The sequence below is a fragment of the Lissotriton helveticus genome, chromosome 3_1, assembly GCF_964261635.1.
Source record: "Lissotriton helveticus chromosome 3_1, aLisHel1.1, whole genome shotgun sequence".
NCBI lineage: Eukaryota > Metazoa > Chordata > Amphibia > Caudata > Salamandridae > Lissotriton > Lissotriton helveticus.
The window spans coordinates 1,829,503,612-1,829,523,506 of NC_136061.1; the positions used below are offsets into that span (position 1 = coordinate 1,829,503,612).

The following is a 19,895-nucleotide window of genomic DNA, read 5'->3' on the forward strand; positions in this document are numbered from 1 at the left end:
CCATCATTCTATTCTACTTCTAAAACTCTATAGAAAGCTGTACCACCAGCAACATATCTTTCAATCTCAAAATAGTGTGGTTGAAAGACCCCAGCAATCAACAGAACATGCACATTAAACAGTAGGGTGATTCTGATGATCTTGGAATGAAGGCATCATCCTAGAGTGGGTTAACCGGAGTATCCTCTTCTCGTGTCTACTTGCCATGTCCTTGTCTTAGGAAATCGAAAGTGACTGACTTAACTGTGTCTATTAGCCCAATACGGTGTTGGAGCCTTTCCAGCAGAAGGCGCTTTATCAAAGGTCTACTGTATCAAAGTAACTGACAGGTATAAATAAGATAACAACCGTCGACTGCCCCTGGTCTGGAGCCCACAGCAATTTATCTTTCATAGCCACAAATGCAGCCTGCGTCCCATGGCTCAGTCAGAAGACAGACTGTTTTCCATTATAACCATCTATCTGTGCCTCCATCTGTTCTCGCACCATGCTTTCTATGGTCTTTCAACTGTAGGAGTTTGGAAATAAATCTATAATTGGCTTCCTCGTCTGGGTCTATGCACAGTTTTTTCCAATAGTGATAATGGCTATAATGTTAATGCCAGCAATGAAAACAACAACTCAAGAAAAGAAATGTACCTCAAGAGCTTCAATATTCTCCCTCCAAACAAACCTGCATTTGATCTTGAGTACCTGGATTATAGAGTCCAGAAAGCTTTGGCTTCAGATAAGGATTTGTCTAGAACCATGCACCAGGTCTCCACAATTCTTTGCTAATCTTTGCTATTTTGTTGTGAAAGAACAAATATTTGGGTCAACTCAAGGGAAGGAGGCATTACTGAGGAGGGTTAATAGTAACGGTTAAACATCACCTTAGTTGTGAGAGCAAATTTCTCTATGTGATGTGAATAAGAGATTGCTTTATGATATTTTATAAATGTATTGGGGCACTCATTTTTCATTTCTGCATGGTATCCTATACTCTGTGGTTGCAGTTTAGCACCACATCGTCTCCTTTTACATAAATGTGCCTTCCTGGTCCTTCATTTCTTAAGAGACCCAAAGGTACCAGTCTGTGGTTTACTCCAAGAACAGCATCAGTGGTCATGGCACAAACAAATCAGCTGGTCATGGTCAGACCAAGAAAGCAACTTGAGATGTAGCTGGGGTGATGAAGCCCTGAGGTCATAATTTAGTCCACTTAGTGACCTTTATTATGTGTCGGGCATGTACATTTTGTAAGACATTCAGCTGTGTTATGCCTTTATTTGTCGGTTTACAAAGTGTTTGCTTGTATATGCCCTGTTCCTTATACTTAACTCGTCCAGCAAGATTATATTATCGCTGGGGAAATAAGTTGTCCCAGGTAGGTTACAAATTCTGCTGGGAAACCTTTGTCAGACCCATGCGATCGGCAGAGATTTCATAACCGAGGAGTTTTTCAAGCAGAGGGAGCAAAGTATGGTTAAACTTTTATAACTGAAAGCTGAGGATAAGTCAAAGACCATATGCTTCATAAAGGATAGGAAGGTTAAAGCCAGATTGCTTCCCTATTAATAACTAGTTTTTGCGATTAAGTTTAAAGTCCTCATGTTACCTTGTCAAAGAGACTCACAATGAATTTTTAAACTGCGTAATCAGTATTTCTAGTCATTGGTGTTGAAATACATTATTGAGTAGAACTTTTACGACTAAATCTCAGAATGTGGTCTGGAGTGCTCTCTCCACTCCTCAAAAAATGCTGCAATTTTCTCATCCATTCACAGAAAAGTGACAAACAAAGGGGACATAAGCTTGCTGGTAATCATTTTTAGAAAGATTCATGGGGGACACATGGATCTCTATTAATACTGATGATACCATGAGGTTTAATTAAAGGACAGTTTCTGGGGGCAGTTCCATCTCAGTGATCTTCTTGACTAATGGGTGCAAAGGGGACCTCTTTTTCCAGAGAACAATATGGCAGCAGATCTGAAAGCATTGAAGCCTAGATCAGACTCTGAGCGGGAATTAGAATAGCCATAGCCCAGCAAACCTTGAGATATGGGATCGGATTCTTAGAGTTCACGTGTCTTTATCAAAAGCAAATTGTGAGATAACTCTGAAAACCCAAAGATTAACCAGTAGGTTGCCCTAGGACACTGTCCTGCACTGAGACTTCACTTACATTAGTTATGCCTATTATATGATTTGCTGTAAGAGGTTTGGCTGGAGGATATAATTTCACAAAAAGATGGAAAGCCTTCATAAACATAGCAATCTCCCAGAAACACATAATGGAGTAGTCTTAAAATCTGGTATCCATGTTCCTTTCAATATTTCAAAACAAAAGCCCAACACTATGTGCCAGGCTCACCTTGGTTCCATGTTTTACTTCAAAGAGGCGGATGCAGCTCAGGAAGGAAGGGTGGAACGCGGCGGGAGATGCAGATCGTTTCAAAGGACTCCAGCATCTCCCTAGGAGATGGTCTTCCTCAAGAGCACCAGAGTGAACACTTTGAGGCATACGATAAAATCTGAGAAGTGGCAGGTGCACACGTTTAATGCTGCCTCATCCCCGTGCCCCATGGATTGAGGCAGCCCTCTTATAAGAATATTCTCAGTCCAACTTATCTAACATGTCAACAGAAGTGACCATAAGGGGAATCCAGGAAGTGAGTGGGCTGGATGGTTCACCATTACCCTTGCATGAGAGCCGCCCAGCTGGCATGGACATCCCATGGTATGTTGAGGATACTTTACTACTTGAGTTTAAAACCAGGCACCAGCTCCACGTAGCAGTAGCAATACAGCACTAGGAGGTCTAACATTGCTTCTTTATTTTATTTATTTTTTGCAGATTTTATATAGCGCAAACTCAACCCGAAGGTATAGGAGCGCTTTACATGAGCACCAGTTATGTTACTCAAGGCACATTCACATTTTTTGTTAGGCACAGGGAGATTAAGTGATTTGCCCAGAATCACAGGATGTGGAGTCGACCCAGAGACTCAAACCTTAGTTTCCCAGCTCCAAGGTCGGCACACTAGCCGTGAGACCACATCCTCTCTTTATGACTCTGGGATGTATTTATGTTCCCAGATTTGACTCCCTGGGTACCTGTCCCACTCCTGTTCCCCATGGTAAAACCTTGGAGTCATTATTGATGATTCCCTTTCTATGACTCTGCAGGTCTCAAGGACTGTGTCCACCTGTTTCGGGCTTATTCGTATTATAAGAAAAATATCTCCGTTTTTGTCTTTTGACGCCCGTAAAAAGGTGGTTGTGGCCTTAATCCTGGCCAGACAAGACTATTGTATTGCCCTTTATTTGGGCATCAATAAGGGTCAGATTCACCGTCTGCAGCTGGTTCAAAACGCCACCGCAAGGCTGGTTTTGAATCTCCCTATGCATCATTCAGTCTCATCTTCTCTCAGTCTGTTGCACTGGCTTCCGGTGGACCGCAGAGTTTTGTTTAAGACCCTTTGCCTCACCCACAACGCATACTATGGCCTGGGCCTATCTGGCCTAAAAGCCAATATTAAAAGGTATACGCCCTCAAGGAACCTTAGGTCAGCAAACCGTAATCTCCTCGTGGTTCCGAGGTTTAAAAGATTGAGGTGGGGGGGAGCGCTTTCACGCTGACAGCTGCCAAGGCGTGGAACTCTCTCCCTGTTTCCCTCTCGGGGCAACAAGAACATTCTGTTTTTCGCAAGTCCCTTAAGACCTGGTTGTTTCCCAAGAGGCAGGTCTAAGTATGATTTCCGAAGTTGTTTGTGGGTGGTCCGTACAGAGCGCCTTGACGCCCTTGGGCTCAGTTTGCGCTATACAAATTGTTCATTCATTCATTCATTCATTCTATACAAACCCTAAACATGATAGTATTTTCCTGTTCAGCTGTTGGTGAGTGGGAAAATGGGACAATACTTGGTTAATTTTTTCTGTGCCCTTCTTTTCTCATGTACCCTTACTTCCCCCTCCTGTGCCCTCGCAGTGTTGTGAAGTAACCTAAGTGTGGCATAAGCACTATACAAACTATGACAAGACATCAACAGATTTCGTCCTTTAGATATCCCTGTCTGTCCATACAGCACAATAATGGGTCATTTATAAATCATGGAGGACAAAGTGGGTGATAGTGATTTATGGGTGAACAGAGAGCTGGCAAGTACGATTCAGAAAAAGGAGAGAAAGTGAGCTTTCAAATTAAGAGGACAGAAAAAGTGAAGGATCATAAATTGGCATTGGTGTATGACGACAGACATTGGAGGATGTCAGGTGAGTGGGACTCCAATGTTCTAATGAGACAGAGATGCACAGAGGGGATAACCTGGGTACCAGAATCTCTGGAAGGATAACACTGGTACTTGATTCTCAGGGGACAGATAGTGATGGCAGTTGTTGTGTTGTGGGCCCTAGGCCCACATGCTTCTAAAAGGACTGACACAGACACAGTGTCTATCGTTATTCAACTGGCCTTGAGTACATGCACCGGGCCCTTTTATTAGCAGGCTCACGTCACTTGTGACGCCTGTGAGGGATGCGTGTAAGGGTGCAAGTGTGCCCAATCCCATAGGGGAGTGGCTACTAAATCAGTGCCTATCGAGACACTAGAACGCGTCTCACAGGACACAACAGCAGTGTCAGATTATTATCACAGGTACCTGGATTGTGGGTGCTATGTTCACAAATGTGGAGACTGGGGGTGTCAGATGCACAGGAGTGGAGATTCAGGGTGCATTATTCACAAGTGTGGTGATTGAGGTGCCAGATATATATGTGCAAAGATTAGGCATGTCAGATTCACAGGTGTTACAGGAATACAAAATTCAGAGGCGCAGAGAGGTGGACACCGAATTCATTGATGCGATATTTGGATGTCAGATTCAAAGGGAGAATCAGAAAATGGTCCTGAGTCAAATATTGAAATATGAGGGCTGGGGGTGGAATGCCTGAAAGGGGCCAATGAATGAGACAGTAAACAGTGCTATACTCACCCACAACTTGTTTCTAGTAAGCTGTCCCCCACCTGCAAGGACGCCATTCCAAAATCAGCTATTCGGATATTGTTCTTCTCGTCCAGCAAAAGGTTTTCTGGTTTTAGATCCCTGTGGCTGTTCAGCAGCAGTACAGAAAAGAAGAGAGAAAAAGAGAGAGAGAGAGTGAAAAACAATGATGGAAGCAGCGAGAGAGAGGATGAAAGAAAGAAAGTTAGTCTAAGACGAAGCCTTTATGAGTCCCATCTGCGACGCCGTGAGTCAGCAGCCACAGATACCCCTCTTTTCTGGTGTGTGCACAGTGCAGTACTCGACTGCGACTGCCAGAGAGGTCTCCTGGAAAGGACAGTGTGCGGAATGGACTGGTAAAAAAGGCATTGTACCACTCCACTTAAAAAGTGAACAACTGCCGAGAAAGTTGGGACTGGTTCACAAAAGCATTTATGAGTATGTGATGTAGTACTACATAAGTATACTTTTACGTACTATTAGACCCCTTTGCGTGCTGTTCCTGAAACATACAACAGAGCACAGTCCTTTCTTTTTTGTACTAGTTGTGTATTCATATCACCCAAATACTCATTGTATTCCTATTCTAGTTGTTTTGGGTCAGATTCACGTGGCATGGAAGTGCAAGATTCGTAAGGCATGGAAGTGTAGGTAAAAGAGCACTACATGAGTATTGCCTACACTTCCGTGCATTATGAGCCAGTCCAGTTTCTGTCAAATACTTCAGTAGCGAAAATACAAATGGCCAAACAATTTCCATGGCTCTAAATGGTTGGACAAACTCAGCAAAGGGATTGCTGTTGTTTTTGTTTAAAGAGAGCTTTTAAAACAGCAAAGAGAAAGCTAACATTTTACCCATCCCAACTACATTGCCCTACAAACTAAAACATGTTGTAACAGCATGCTTCTCAACCTCCTAAGACAAAAACAGCCCACCTACCATCAAATCGCATCCGTCTACCCCTGATCCTACCCGAATTTTAAGGCCTATTGTTACAGCAAAGAAAACAATGGCCCTGGACCAATACTTATTAAACCATAAATTAATTAGAAAGTACTGATACTCTCAACGGTGGCTACTATTGAGTCAGCTCACACCAAAAAGAAACAGATGTGCACCAAACGCAATCATTTCAATGCAGTTTTTTTTAAAAAACAAGGGCTTATATTTTATTTTTCACACACACACACATATACATATATAATACAGTAAAAAATCATCGCATGATTCAAAAGAGTCAAGAAAAAGAGGGGATGAAGGGGTTGCTCCAAAGGGGAACGTGAAGGAATTTAGCACTCAAGTCTAAAGAGATTTAAGAACAGGGAGAGATTCCCAAAAGAGTAAGGAACATATATTTACATGATTCAATGTAGGCCTGGTAATTTATAACCAGTCATCAGAAACCTGGCCCGGTACAATGGTACATATATTGTATTTACACACTTGATTTCTAAAGGTGGGAAGATTATGTCTCCTTTGAGGAAAGGGAACAGGAAACAAGGGTCCAGGTTTCCTGAATGGAGGGGATGTAGTGTCGACGTTTCGACCTGACTTGACGGGAAAAGGGGGAAATTTGGACCTCAGTCACGAGGGTCTTCTTCAGGACATGGGGCCAATCAGGAGCGTGGCCACCCTCACAATGTCATGGGCAATGCCCAATGTTTATAACCCGCATTATGAGGGCGGTATGGTGCCCAAGGAATGGGAAAAAGAAGAACCCTGCAATTATTACGTGGAGTTCATTTGCAATGGAAAGGACCTGTATAGTCAAAACCTACAGGACCCGCATTCAATGCACAGTAGAAATTCGCTAAATGGAAAATCTAGGGAGGTCGGAATATCTTGACCGACCAGGGCTTAAGCGTCGTCTGTCTCTGACTATCTGCGCTGCGGGATTTTCCTTAAGCCTTACAATGCTCATTCAGATCTCACCACTACCTTCAGTGATTTTTGATCTCAAAGTCCACCTTACCATGTAACAACCCCCGCAGGGAAAACAACATATTTCTTGATATTTTATTCACCATCAACATTAAAGCGACACAAACTACTTCTAGGAACATACCCATCACAACGCCTGCTAATACAATGCCATTAACGATTTACAATTCTGCCTGCTGTTTATGCCACTCAAACACTAAACACTCTTCAAGATACAAATCCAACAAGCATTGGCAAAGCCAATAGGTTTCACCTTTGCGACATCTATTAGATTTGTCAATGCTTTTTTTATCCATAGTTGAAAGTAAAAAACAAACCCTATACTACTCTATGATGCACTGAAAGTAAAGAAAAAACGAAATGCTTTGGTGCGATCAGTGTTGACCGCGTCATAGAAATTTATTTCTTCTGATGCAAAGGGCAGTGGGCAGCGCAAGAAAAAATGGTGCAGGGAGACATAGGGAAAGGGCAAGAAATGAGGGAAGGAGGAAGGGGTGGGTGTATGAGACATGCAATGACAGAGAGAGGAGATAGGTGGACAAGGTGACCAATGATGGAGAGAGATGTGGGGAGGATGGGGAAGCAATGACGGGGGATGGGGGATGGCTTAAGCAACATTGCAGTAGGGGGAGGGGAGTGGAGGGGAAGGCAATGGGACAAGCAACGATAATAGGGCAACAAAGCAGGAGGGGGTGGGCAAGAAGTGCTGCAGAGCAGTACAGGGTGATGAGGGGAGATCGCCTGAATGCACATGCAGTGTTATGGATTGCTACAACTGAAATTCTAATAAAAAGTATTGTACATCTGGAAATGCACAACCAGTGATAGGACACTGGCCATCAAAAAGAAAGAGTAATTGGTCCATGCTCAATGAAAGGGAGTAACACACGAAGAGAAAGTGGAACCAGCATGTGCTGACCAATGAGAAGAAAGGAAATTAGAGTGATGATGAAGCCAACTAATGGTAAGTAATGTGCAGCCTCCTATCCCCTTATATGGAAACAAAATGTCTTAAAAGCGACAGGGCATGTGTTTTCTCAGGAAAAACCTAAAAACTGATACCTGGGCATGAGGGAGTTGCATTTCTGCTGCACCTACTGAGAAGTATGGAGTGCTACATGGATCCTCTTTTCTATGCCTGGCTTCTCTGGTTAGTTATGTGTGGTCATGCTCATCCACAGCAAATATCGCATGCTTTCATCTTGCCCAGGATACTCTGAAACTATACTACTGGATTCTTAGATCACACCTGAGTGTAATAAATGCATATCAGTCTCAGATCTGACAAGTAGCCAAAATTGCTTTTCAAACTTTAGCTAGTTGCTTAATTAGCAAAGAAGGACTATCTCAAAAAAATATGGGAGATGGATGGGAGAAAGTGCGAACAACAGAGGAAAGTCCATTTCCTCTAGCCAAGCTATGTTCTATGCTCTGGAGAGATATCCGCCACGTTCTGTATAGTTACATATGGCTGTTTCGTGTGGATGCACATACAACTGAGCATGGAAAGGAACTTGTATCCCTACAGTACTTTTTAAAGGAGACACCTCCCAACACCTGTAGCAGCCACACAAATTCAGTCTAGGTGCAAAATATTGATGGGGGACGTACTAGGCATTGGTACCCATCATCGCTTTCACCTCACGGACTAAAGGTAATTCACATCATTGTATTACACAATCAATGCCTGGCAAAGACCAAGATGAAAGTATATTGTCCTCAGATGATAGATCAGCCAGAGCTCGGATACAGCCGGGCACAGCTTTAAATATTAATCAATGCAAGGAGGAGGCAAAGGATTGAGATTCATTGTGATGTAGAGGCACAAAACATCAGTAATCACACGTCAATACCCAGAGTTGACAACTTTTTCTTTTTATCACCCACGTATAACATTTTGGGAAAAATAAACAATATCGTAGGGTTTTTACACGTTAGGAATATAGCTACTTTTCATGTTTGCGCTTATAAGTTGTAAACACATTTTCATGTCCCACATGTTTTGAAATGGTTTGTTCCTAGGTTTCTCTCTTTGCTTTACATAAATGGCATAAGTACCTGTGCAGGACGGAAAAGAGCACGCTGACTGTGTGCTCTATCACAGCACTCGCAACTACCCACCTTCTGGTTATCTGAGATTTTGGCACTCAGATGAAAAAAGTGGTATGGAGACAGAGGGGATCCAGCATATGCTGTAGAGCGCCATCTGATGGATTCGTCGTCCATCCATGTCCTTCTGTACTCGGCACCGCTTCGGCGGAATCTTCCATCCGTCACGCAAGTGGTCTTCTCCGTCTGGCGGCAGGCGTTGCGCCGGATGGGATGGTGGAGCGTTCTTACTCGATGGAAGTGCTCTGACGGTTCTGGCATATGATCATTGTTTCCCTTATTGGTCTCAGTAGACTGGGACATGGTAGCAGCGCAACCGGGTGGGGGGGGGGGGGGTGGGGGAGGGATGGATGTTTGTATTTCATAAAAATGTCTGACACTACTGTACTTGCTTCATTGATGTATGCAACAGAACCCGGTGGCCGGGGCTGTGCATTTATATTTGTGCAGACTAAAAAAAAATGTTTCTTTTCTTGCCACATAATTTAGTGAGCACTGCTGTATACTTTGGTCCACACTGCCGCATAACTCTAGTCAAGGATAAAGGGTATGAATTCAATTCAATTCAATTCAATGGTTCTTATATAGCGCCTTATCACCGCAAGATCTCAAGGCGCTTTGCTTTGGGAACCATGGGAAGTCCTGGCTTTTTCCCTGTGAGATAACCCCTACTGGGCATCCCCAAGGTGAAAGGAAGGCATCCCGCCGCGGGGGCCATAGTGGAGATTAAGCAAGCTATTGCCCAGAGTTGCAGAGTGTGAACCCGTGATTCGAGTAGGCACCGAAGCGAGAATTATCGAGTCCGTGGACATTTTGGGCTCAAGCCCCTGCCGCGTCGGGAATTGAACCCTGATCCTGGGTCTGACCTCTGCTTCAGGGTCTGCCTCCTCTAACCAGTGAGCCACACTTCTCCACAGGCACAAGTAAAGAGTGCCCTGTCTCCTATGATTCGTTCACGTTGACTCAACCTCGCAGCAGAAATGTAGACCCATACAATTTATGAATATTCAGGGAAGGACTATCCATATGCGTTTTTTTATACCCTGGGATTGGTCACATGGTTTTAAGTGTCACTGATATAAAGGCTGGCACAGTGAAGTCTTTCTACATTTCACTACCTCTTTTCAGCTGCGACCTATGCATGAAAGCAGAGGAATACGCTCCAACGTCACTTTCCATGCATCTTAACCATCTTTCAAAACCCTGTCTCATTCAGCAGCGAACAGGGAATCCTTCAGATCACTATTACAGAATTTCCTTTTTTAATCTTTAAACCAAGTAACTATTGACTTTAACTCGTCATTCAACAGAGCGGAATCTTGTCCACAAACAACTACACATTTATAGGCTTTTCTTAGCATTTGACACATACTGGATTGTGAATGGGAATCATCCCACTATTTGATACATTTTTAGTCTGCCTTGCATTGCATATCCTGGGCTCATGGCTACGACCAATTCTCTAACACAAAAGACAATGTCGTACATCTTTCCAGATCAGGGACGGGCAGAGGAGCGCGGTCCAATGCGACCTCGATGATTCACATACATGTGAAAAATGATTAAAAAGCACAAAAAAATCACACGTGCAGAAATACTTTCCCCCTCAAAAAATGTGCTTTAATAATTCACAGGTTATTTAGTAAACAGTACAGAATTACAACCTAGAGACGACAGAAAGGGCAACTCTTGTAGCGATGAAGTTACAAAAGGAAATGTTTATAATCATGAAAAGGGTACACTAAAACTGAATTACACTATTCGAAGATCTTGATTATAACCTTCAGTGCAACAACAAGATTTGGTTCTCTAATTTGTAGGACACATTTAGGAGTGTGTCTTTCAGCAAAAACTGGCATTCAGTTCCTACCCTTTAACAAACTGTGGTTTGATTAAAGGCTGCATTCCTGTCTCAATACATGTTAGATAAAGGCCTAATTTTAGACTGTTAACTAGGCGGCAAAAACAAGAGTCAGAGGCCTATATTTACCAAGATCTGCCCAACTCATAAAATCTGCATTGTTGCATTGTGCCAATGGGGAAAAATGGGAAACATCCTTTACAACGCAACTTTTAGCACGCAGTGCCTTTACGACGCAACTTTTACAACGCAAACCATTACAACGCATTGCGCTGGGGGGCGCTCTAGGATAGGGAATAAGTTTAATTTACTATCCAACACCTTCCCTAGTGTACACGGGGACTGGAGTTGGAATAGTAAATTAAACTATTCACTTTCCAGCACCCCAAAGCGCTATGCGTTGTAAAGGTTTTCGTTGTAAAAACCGCGTTGTAAAGGCATGCGTTGTAAAAGTATGCGTTGTAACGTCATACATCCGGGAAAAATATAGCGCAGAGCCATATTTAATTATATTTATTTATCAGTAATGTCATCTTTCACGCATGTGCTAAAATGGTGTTCTTTTATGATGCTAAGCAGGAAATAGTATTGCTCAATGTTGCAAAGAAATGCGAGGACTGTACTGCTGAATATTGATACCTACAATATTGTTACATACTAATATCAAGGACAGGATATCGAGGGACAAAATAAGGGCATAGAGGGAAGCATAGATTTACTATCCCTAACTTAACATCTACAGACATTGAAAATGTATCTACTATGTAGGTACAAATATGTGGAGTTAGGTATAGACCATTTAGACTTACTTACCTGTCGATATTTTATTTTCGATATTCTGTCCTCGATATTATGTCCTACTGATATTGTTGATTCATATTCAGAGGGCACACCAATTGCGAGCACTGGCTTGTGTGCATTTTTACTCATAGAGCACGTGGTCTTGGAGTCATGCTCAGCCGCCAGGCTGCCTGACTCCGGACCCAAGGGATCACGGTTCGATCGCCGGTGGCAGGTAAGCCCAGTACCATGTGACTCTGGGCAATAGCTCACTTAATCTTCCCGACGGCCCCCAGCGCCTTGACACCCTCAGGTGATTGTTCGTGCTTTACAAATTCTGGTTTTTCATTTCATTTACTTGCGTATCAATATCTTAGCATAATTGAATGGCCAAGGGTCAATTGATTAACACTTTTTGGGAAAAACGACACATATTACGCACAAAAGTTATGTGAAACCATTTTGCCGATTATTTGCATCTATTTTAATTTGGCACTAGTATTGCACACAAAGCTAGCTTCTGCTGCTTTGCGTGTTGTATTGTCTAGCTTTCCATAGAATGTGAGAGTTCTTTGTGCAGTTTCTACCACGTTATACCCACTTTATATACGTTATTGGGCATTTTGTGTTATGTATCGAAAAGGCAGTTTAGCACTGTTCTTGCGTTACCTTCTGTAAGCAAAACATCCATTTGTGCGCAAAAGTTGATTGATCCTGCTTTAGAGCAACTCAAATTCAACTTGTTGTACATATAAACCTTGTAAAACTATGGATTTCAGTTTCACTTTCTTTCAAGAGACTTTAGGTGAATAATGAAATGTGACACTGTTCTTTCCAAGTGTGCTTTTTATATATCTACATGTGCTACTACCAACACAGAGAAGTATAGCATCTGAAAGATGGTCCGACTCGGTATCCAATTACCGTTGAGCGGAGGGCGGGGCAGGTGAGAGACAGACACGCCCAGCAACCCCGAGGCAGTCGAGCGTTTAGGGCTCTAGCTCCACTTGAGAAGGACTATTTAGCCAGTCGTCGGCCCAAGCGCGCAGCGGTTGCACGCAGAGGGGCGCTCTCGACAGCGCCAAAGACTAGCCTAAGACCTGCCCGTCTGCGCCCGTCCGTGACAGGATGGGGCACAGGGGCCATGGGGGCTATAACAAACGACCTGCAAATCCCCCCTGCCTCCAGGATAATCTATTCAGCCCAGGTACTCCGGAATCTACAGATGAAACAAACTCAAGGCTGTGGTCAGGATGAGAACCTCTCTGTGGAGGGTCCTTTTGCATGTCTCCATTGTAGAGCCCAGTTTACCACACAGGTACAGGAAACATGCACTAAGGGGTATGAAATAGCCCATACTCCCTTACCTAATGTCAGGGAAAATATCACCAACACTCCCTCTCTCACTGGAAGGAAAAATCTTCTGCGCAATATAAGATCGCTACCCAAGCACACTTCTGAAGTTTGGGACCTAATCTCTACCAATGAGCCAGATCTGTGTTTCATTACTGAAACCTGGCTCAAACCCCACTCGACCCCCTCAATTACATTAGCAATTCCAATCGGCTATAAAATAATTAGGCTAGATCGCCCCACGAAAATAGGAGGGGGAATTGCGATTATCCACAAGCAAGAAATCAATTGCACCATAGTAGCGGAATTAAGCACTCCAGAAATTGAAATGCTGATTTTTAAATCAGCCTTCTCCCCTAAACATTCCAGAATGGGTGCTTTAGTATACCGCCCACCTGGACTCAGCATGAACTTTTCCAATACGCTACTGGAAAATCTTGCTCCTTATGTTCACAATGATAGGGATTTCTTATTAGTAGGAGATTTCAACATACATAGTGAACAGAAAGATTGCAAGGAGGCTCAATCCGTTCTACAGGACCTATCCCTACTAGGTCTAACACAACGAAACGTGGGCCCAACACACCAGGCAGGGCACACCTTAGATTTAATACTCGCTAATTTTCCTACAGTTACCTGTTTACCTCCTACCCAAGTCAGCTGGACTGACCATTTTATCATTGAATTTTACACTCCTCATCCCAAACCTGCCCTCCACGGGCCGATCTCCCTTCCTAACAAACATCGCCAATGGCACAAAGTTAACGAAAGTGCATTTTCAGATAAATTTATTGAACCTTTTATTTCTACTTCCGAGAATGTTGAAAGCGGTCTTGAAAATTTTGAAAAAGCAACTACGGTTGCCATAGACACCGTAGCCCCATTAAAACAATTTAGACCCCGGCCTGCCAACAAGCAAGAAATATGGTTCTCTGACAACCTCAGAGCACTAAAACAAGCAGCCAGGAAGCTGGAAAATAAATGGAGAACCTCCCACTTGGCGACTGACAGGAACCTTTATTGGGACTCACTATCTACCTATCATAAAGCGATTCGCACTGCGCGGAAAACCTATATAGCATCCCAAATCATGGCCGCAGGCAACTCTTCTAGAGTCCTATATCAAGTATTACAATCCTTCGTCAAACCGGAAGCATGTGAAAGTCCTGAGATCTCATCACAAAAACTCTGTGACGATATATCTCAATTTTTTTCGAATAAAATAGACATCATCTACGAAAAAATAGTCAACTCCAACAATATAATGACTTCCGACGTAGCCCTCGCCTTTAACGATACAGAATATAATCTAAACACACACAGCCTAGATACTTTTCCCCTATCACTCCTGAGGAGTTATTAGTACTTACTACGCAGATAAAAAGCGGCAGCCCTGATGAGATTATCCCAGCTAGACTAATGCCAATCTTACTGGGAATTCTATGGACTACGATTGAAAAACTTGTAAATCTGTCACTTACTTCAGGCTCTGTTCCTAGACAATGGAAGCGAGCATTGGTGAGGCCTATTAGGAAGAACACTGCTACATCATGGACTGAATTAGCTTATCTAAGGCCCATCTCCCTGCTACCATTTTTGGGAAAACTCACAGAAAAACATGTCAACCAACACCTTTCCAGCTATATTGAAACAGCTGGCGGCCTGGACTATTCCCAATCTGGTTTCAGGCCGAAACACAGCACAGAGTCAACTCTCCTGTCTCTTACTGACGATCTGCACATGTTCCAGGACCAGTGGCGTCACTAGGGTTGGTGTCACCCGGTGCGGGCAACTCATGGTGTCACCCCCTCACGACTTACCGCATGGACCTTCTCCGCTCCGAGTCCGCCAGTGGACACAACAGATGGCAAATAACGGGACCATACAGAATCCTTAGAAACGTAATTTAGGGCCAGATGTAGGTAAATCTTATTTACCGACTCTAGAATACCGAATTTTACTGATTCGGTATTCTAGATTCGGTAAATGAGATTTAGGGAAATATTGGGTAACATTTACCGAATCGTTAAGATTCGGTAATTACCGAATTGTTATTTACCGATTCGGTAATTGCCATTAATTCCTATGGGCCTTGAGGCCCATAGGAATCAATGGCAATTACCGAATCGGTAAATACCGATTCGGTAAAATTACCGAATTGCCAAGGGGGACAGGATGTCACTTTGACACCCTGTTCGACCCCTGATTCTGGCTTGTGTGCCATGTGGCACACATACATGCCCTAAGGGCATGTATGTGTGTCACATGTACACAGGAATTCGTTATTTACCATGACATATTATGTCATGGTAAATACCAAATTTTTAAGAGCCTGTGGCACTGTTTTCAGTGCCACCTACATATAGATTTACCGATTCGGTAAATATACCGATTCGGTATTTTACAGAATCGGTAATTTTACCGAATCGGTAAATTTACGATTCTGTAAAAAATTAAAGGCCCCCTACATATCAAAACCCAAATACCGGTCGGTAACGGCCGAAATCGACCGAAATCGTCCGTTACCGACCGGTATTTGGCGACCTACATCTGGCCCTTAGTTCCTATATTTACAAAGGCCATAGAAGAAAATTTTAATTCAACAAGGTCGGAGGTAAAAGATGGTAAGAAGTTAAGACTAAGAATAAAAGCTGCCAGGATGGACAATAAGGCAGCAGGATGAAGACCGGCCAGCAAAGCAGGCATATTTCAGCCAAAGCAGTTCACTTCCTAGTATGCGTATGAAGTGAACTGTGAAGTGAACCACCTGCAAGTGACGAGTTCAAGGAAAGGCCTGCTCCCTGCCTAGAGCAATGAATCATGCATGTTTGTGAAGCATTTTATTCAGCTTGAATAAAATGGAGCTAATCCGTTTTGCATTTAAATGGTAATGTTTGATGTAGCTCTAGTAAGTTGGAGGTAAGTATTTCTTTATCTGCTGACATGGTCTGGTGTCAATGGTTGTATTGCTGGACTGTTCTAGCGTTTGATTGTTGTGCTGTGTCAATAATTTTATAGTATGCATCTACTAGAGGATGTCATCTTTGTGTTTAGAGATCGTCTCAACTTTTTCTTGTAAAGTTTCCAGAGGATGCAGTACTGAGTACAGCTTAAGCGCTTTTGACGTCCTGACACTTGGTCATGTTGTTTTGGCCAGCTAGAGTGACTGGGTGTTGGGAGTGTTGGAGTATTAGGCTGCACATTGTGTGCCCATATGTGGTGCATTGTGGTGTCTTTGTGGCGATGTGTGTATTGTTTATGGAAGGTGGAGAAGGTATGAGAGTTTGTTGCGCTGTGTAGCTTAGTGAGGCGGATGTTTGGGGACATTGTGTAAGAATGTAGTTGTGATGACAGGTTTTGTGCTCTAGTCTGGTCAAGGACATTTTTTAGCGGAGGTGATATATGGTTAAACTTTCCATTTATGTTTTGGGCATTGAGTTTGTAGACTCAGGGATGACAGGGAAATCCTTTGTCGAAGGAAGCCAGTCGATTCTGTACCCTGGCTGTCGCGTGACTGGGTGTCTTTGACTACATATTCTCCATGCATAACTGATGTAGGCATTATTACGAACATGCAGACAAGTGGAAGTAGCGCAGCATGTCACAAGATTTTGCACTGGTAGTCACTAACTAGTTGAACTCTCATTTCTTTGTTTCACATGAGGTAGGGGGACCCTCATAACGACCCATTGCAGAGTTTCTGTGACTGTTATTCGTTGTCACTGTGTGTCGGAGTGGGTATTGGAGAGAGTTTTAAAGTTTGTTTGTGGGTGAATCTGTAAGGTAATAATCATGTTGAAGATTGAGTGATTTTTAATGATTGTCCACATACTTTATATACAAAGGAATAGCCATTCTTTGGTTGGTTCTTTGTAAGAAAAGGAAGTGCGTATTATCCTATGTGTCCCCATTTAGTGTATGTCTGACCTGGTGTCTGGAATTTTGAGGGTAAAGAATCTAATAAAATGTTGGTGTATGGTATGATGTGGAGTGGTAACTAGAAGATAGGGGCACTTTGAGGGAGGATTAAGCCTGACGTACTTGCTTGTGCTGTAACAGCCAGAATCGAATTGCCACTAGATGGGAGTCTGCTTAAACATGAATTGAATTTGACAAGTGCTGCGAAGGTCTTAAGCAGACAAGATGTATTATATTTGTGTGTGATCATTGAGAAAGGCTTTGGCTTTGCAATTGTTTTCCCATTCATGGAAAAGCCTCGCTGCGATTGATAATCAGCCAAGGAGTTGCTGGTATTGGTGAAGCATAAGCACAAAATCACGCTGAATTTGGTTGATTGCTATGGCCGGCGCCGGCCGTGTGCAACTGCAAGCACATGCACGCCCGGGACAGGACTAGCCTGCCTAGGAGGCTGGAAGGGCGGGCCCGGACAGGGCCTTCTAATTAACCATTACCGCAGTCCCCAGGCCTATCGTGACTGCCCAAGGAAGAAGACCCCGAGAGGCGCGTGTTTTCGTTTGTGCGCCCACTGCGCACCACAGAGACCAGGCTGTAAAAATCCATGTGACACACAGATGACCGTTGACGTTTTTTCTTTTGCAATAGTGTGCCACTGCACTGCCACATTCATATCTAACGTTCATTATATTTAATTTATACATGATTACGATATTTCTCTCTCTCACCGACTGCCTGCCTCCGGAGTCCGGACCCAAAATGTCAGTCCAAAATTTGAAGGGGAGAGGGAGACGACGGCGCTCGCAAATCGCCATATCCAAGATGATGGTGGTGTGTCTGTGAGATGTCGTCGGTGATAATTAATTCTTTTTTCTTCTGGCATGCACTCGTGACTCGGCACTCCCCTGCGCTGCTGTCTCGTCTCCTCCCTGGCGCGTGACCGCCGCGACGCGTCAGAGCAGAGGAGCAAAGCGCGCAGGGCTGTCCCAGGGCCGTCATTGGTAGCCCTAAAGATTGACGGCCCTGGGACCCACAAACTGGGTACGCCGCGCATCCGCATCGCACCAGCATCATCACATGCATCGGTGCGGTGCGTGCGTGCATGGCGGCGTGGCGGCTGCAGTGCACACACTCACTGCACTGACAGCAGTAGTAGCAGACGCAGTATTTTAATTTTAAGCAGCAGGTGCGCTGCGCAACTGCGCACCATGGTGGCGTGCGCTAGTTACGGCTTGCACGCACTACAGTATAAATAAAAAAAGCAGCACTAGCACTGGCAGCAGGTGAGGGTGAGGGAGAGGCTGAGCCGAAGCTCAGGCTGCACTCCACTGTCCAGTGCACAGCGAGAGCGAGCCAGGCCAGCCAGCTCGTAACTAACCAGATTGGTGTCACCCCAGATGGGGTGACACCCGGTGCGATCCGCACCCCCCTAGTGACGCCACTGTCCAGGACAAAGGCTATTCTGTGATCTTAGTGCTACTGGATTTGTCGGCAGCTTTCGACACCGTGTCACACAACATCCTTATTGACCGGTTGTCGAACGTGGGCATCAAGAACAAAGCCCTTGCCTGGCTAAGGAGCTTCTTATCCGATCGCACCCAGACTGTCACCATGGGTGCATATCGATCAGCGGAGGTAGAGATTACAAAAGGGGTGCCACAGGGCTCCTGTTTGAGCCCAACACTTTTTAACATCTACGTAGCACCCCTGGCAAGAGTGATGCGTAAATTTGGTTTCATCCCCGTGTCATATGCGGATGACAGGCAGCTTCTCTTTCCCTTCAAAACCCTTACCGCTAATTTAAGAACTCCTTCCTGACAGGCATGAAGACCGTAGCACAGTGGATATCCACTAACTATCTACAATGCAACGTCAGCAAGACAGAGGTTATGCTGTTCGGAGAGGCTAGAATTCTGTGGACCCCTGACTGGTGGCCACCTGATCTGGGTACGGTCCCCGTGCCCAAACAGGTTGTTAAAAACCTAGGGATCCGCCTTGATCAGGATTTATCGCTCAAACAATATAGCAACCAAGTTGCAGGCTCATGCTTTCACATCATTAGCATGTTGCGTAAAATCTTTCCCTTGCTGCCTGACTCTTTTAGGAAAACCCTAGTGCAGGCCCTTATTCTGAGTCAAATTGACTACTGCAACGGCCTGCTTCTCTCCGCCAATGAGGGAGTGTTGGCCAGACTCCAGGTAGTCCAAAACACGGCGGCTCGCCTAGTCCTTAATGCCCCTCCAAGAACAGCATCTAAGCCACTCTTAAACAAACTGCATTGGCTTTCTATTCGACAAAGGGCAAAATTCTAAATATGCTGTCTAATTCACAAAAGCCTAAATGAACAAGGCCCCACCTACCTGGAACAAAAATTAATTCCTTACATCCCCCCCAGATCGCTCAGATCCAGCAATAGCCACCTTTTGGTGGTGCCTCGCGCCAGGAAAGCTAGGCACGGAGGCAAAACCCTATCAGTGGTAGGACCCACATTGTGGAACAGACTCCCTCCGACTCTTAGATCATGCACCGAACATCTGAAATTCAGAAAACACCTTAAAACTGTATTGTTTAAAAACGAGATCTAGCTCCAGCATTTCTTTATTCCTCTGTATAGGTTAACTGGCCCAAAAGCGCAGAGATACTCCAGTTGGAGTCGATTCCAGCGCTATACAAACTCGCAAATAAATAAATAAATAAATAAAAGATAGCTAGAGTTATCTCAATCTTTGGTTACATTTCAGAAGGTTACATTTTTCTTTCAATACCCTTAGTGCCTCAGGACTATAAAGCCTCTCACAGGGTTAAAATGGCATCTTCAGTAATAGCTCGTAAGTATTTTCCTCCTAGGAGGACAATTCAGAATCCTGGTTCATTCACGGTTCTGGCCTAAAGCAATACCAGATCTTGACATTCTATCCAAAGACAACTTTTCAATGATGGCAATCTCCCT

General features: G+C 44.0%; 1 protein-coding gene across 3 annotated transcripts in view; it reads right to left on the reverse strand.

Annotated features, from left to right (window-relative positions):
- BRSK2 (BR serine/threonine kinase 2) overlaps window positions 1-19,895 on the reverse strand; it is a 762,518-nt gene that overhangs the window by 166,106 nt on the left and 576,517 nt on the right. For all 3 annotated transcript variants that reach the window (XM_078682762.1, XM_078682764.1, XM_078682763.1), the window contains exon 5: window positions 4,977-5,093. In XM_078682762.1, the coding sequence (XP_078538888.1) occupies window positions 4,977-5,093 (117 nt within the window). The remainder of the gene's footprint in view (window positions 1-4,976; window positions 5,094-19,895) is intronic.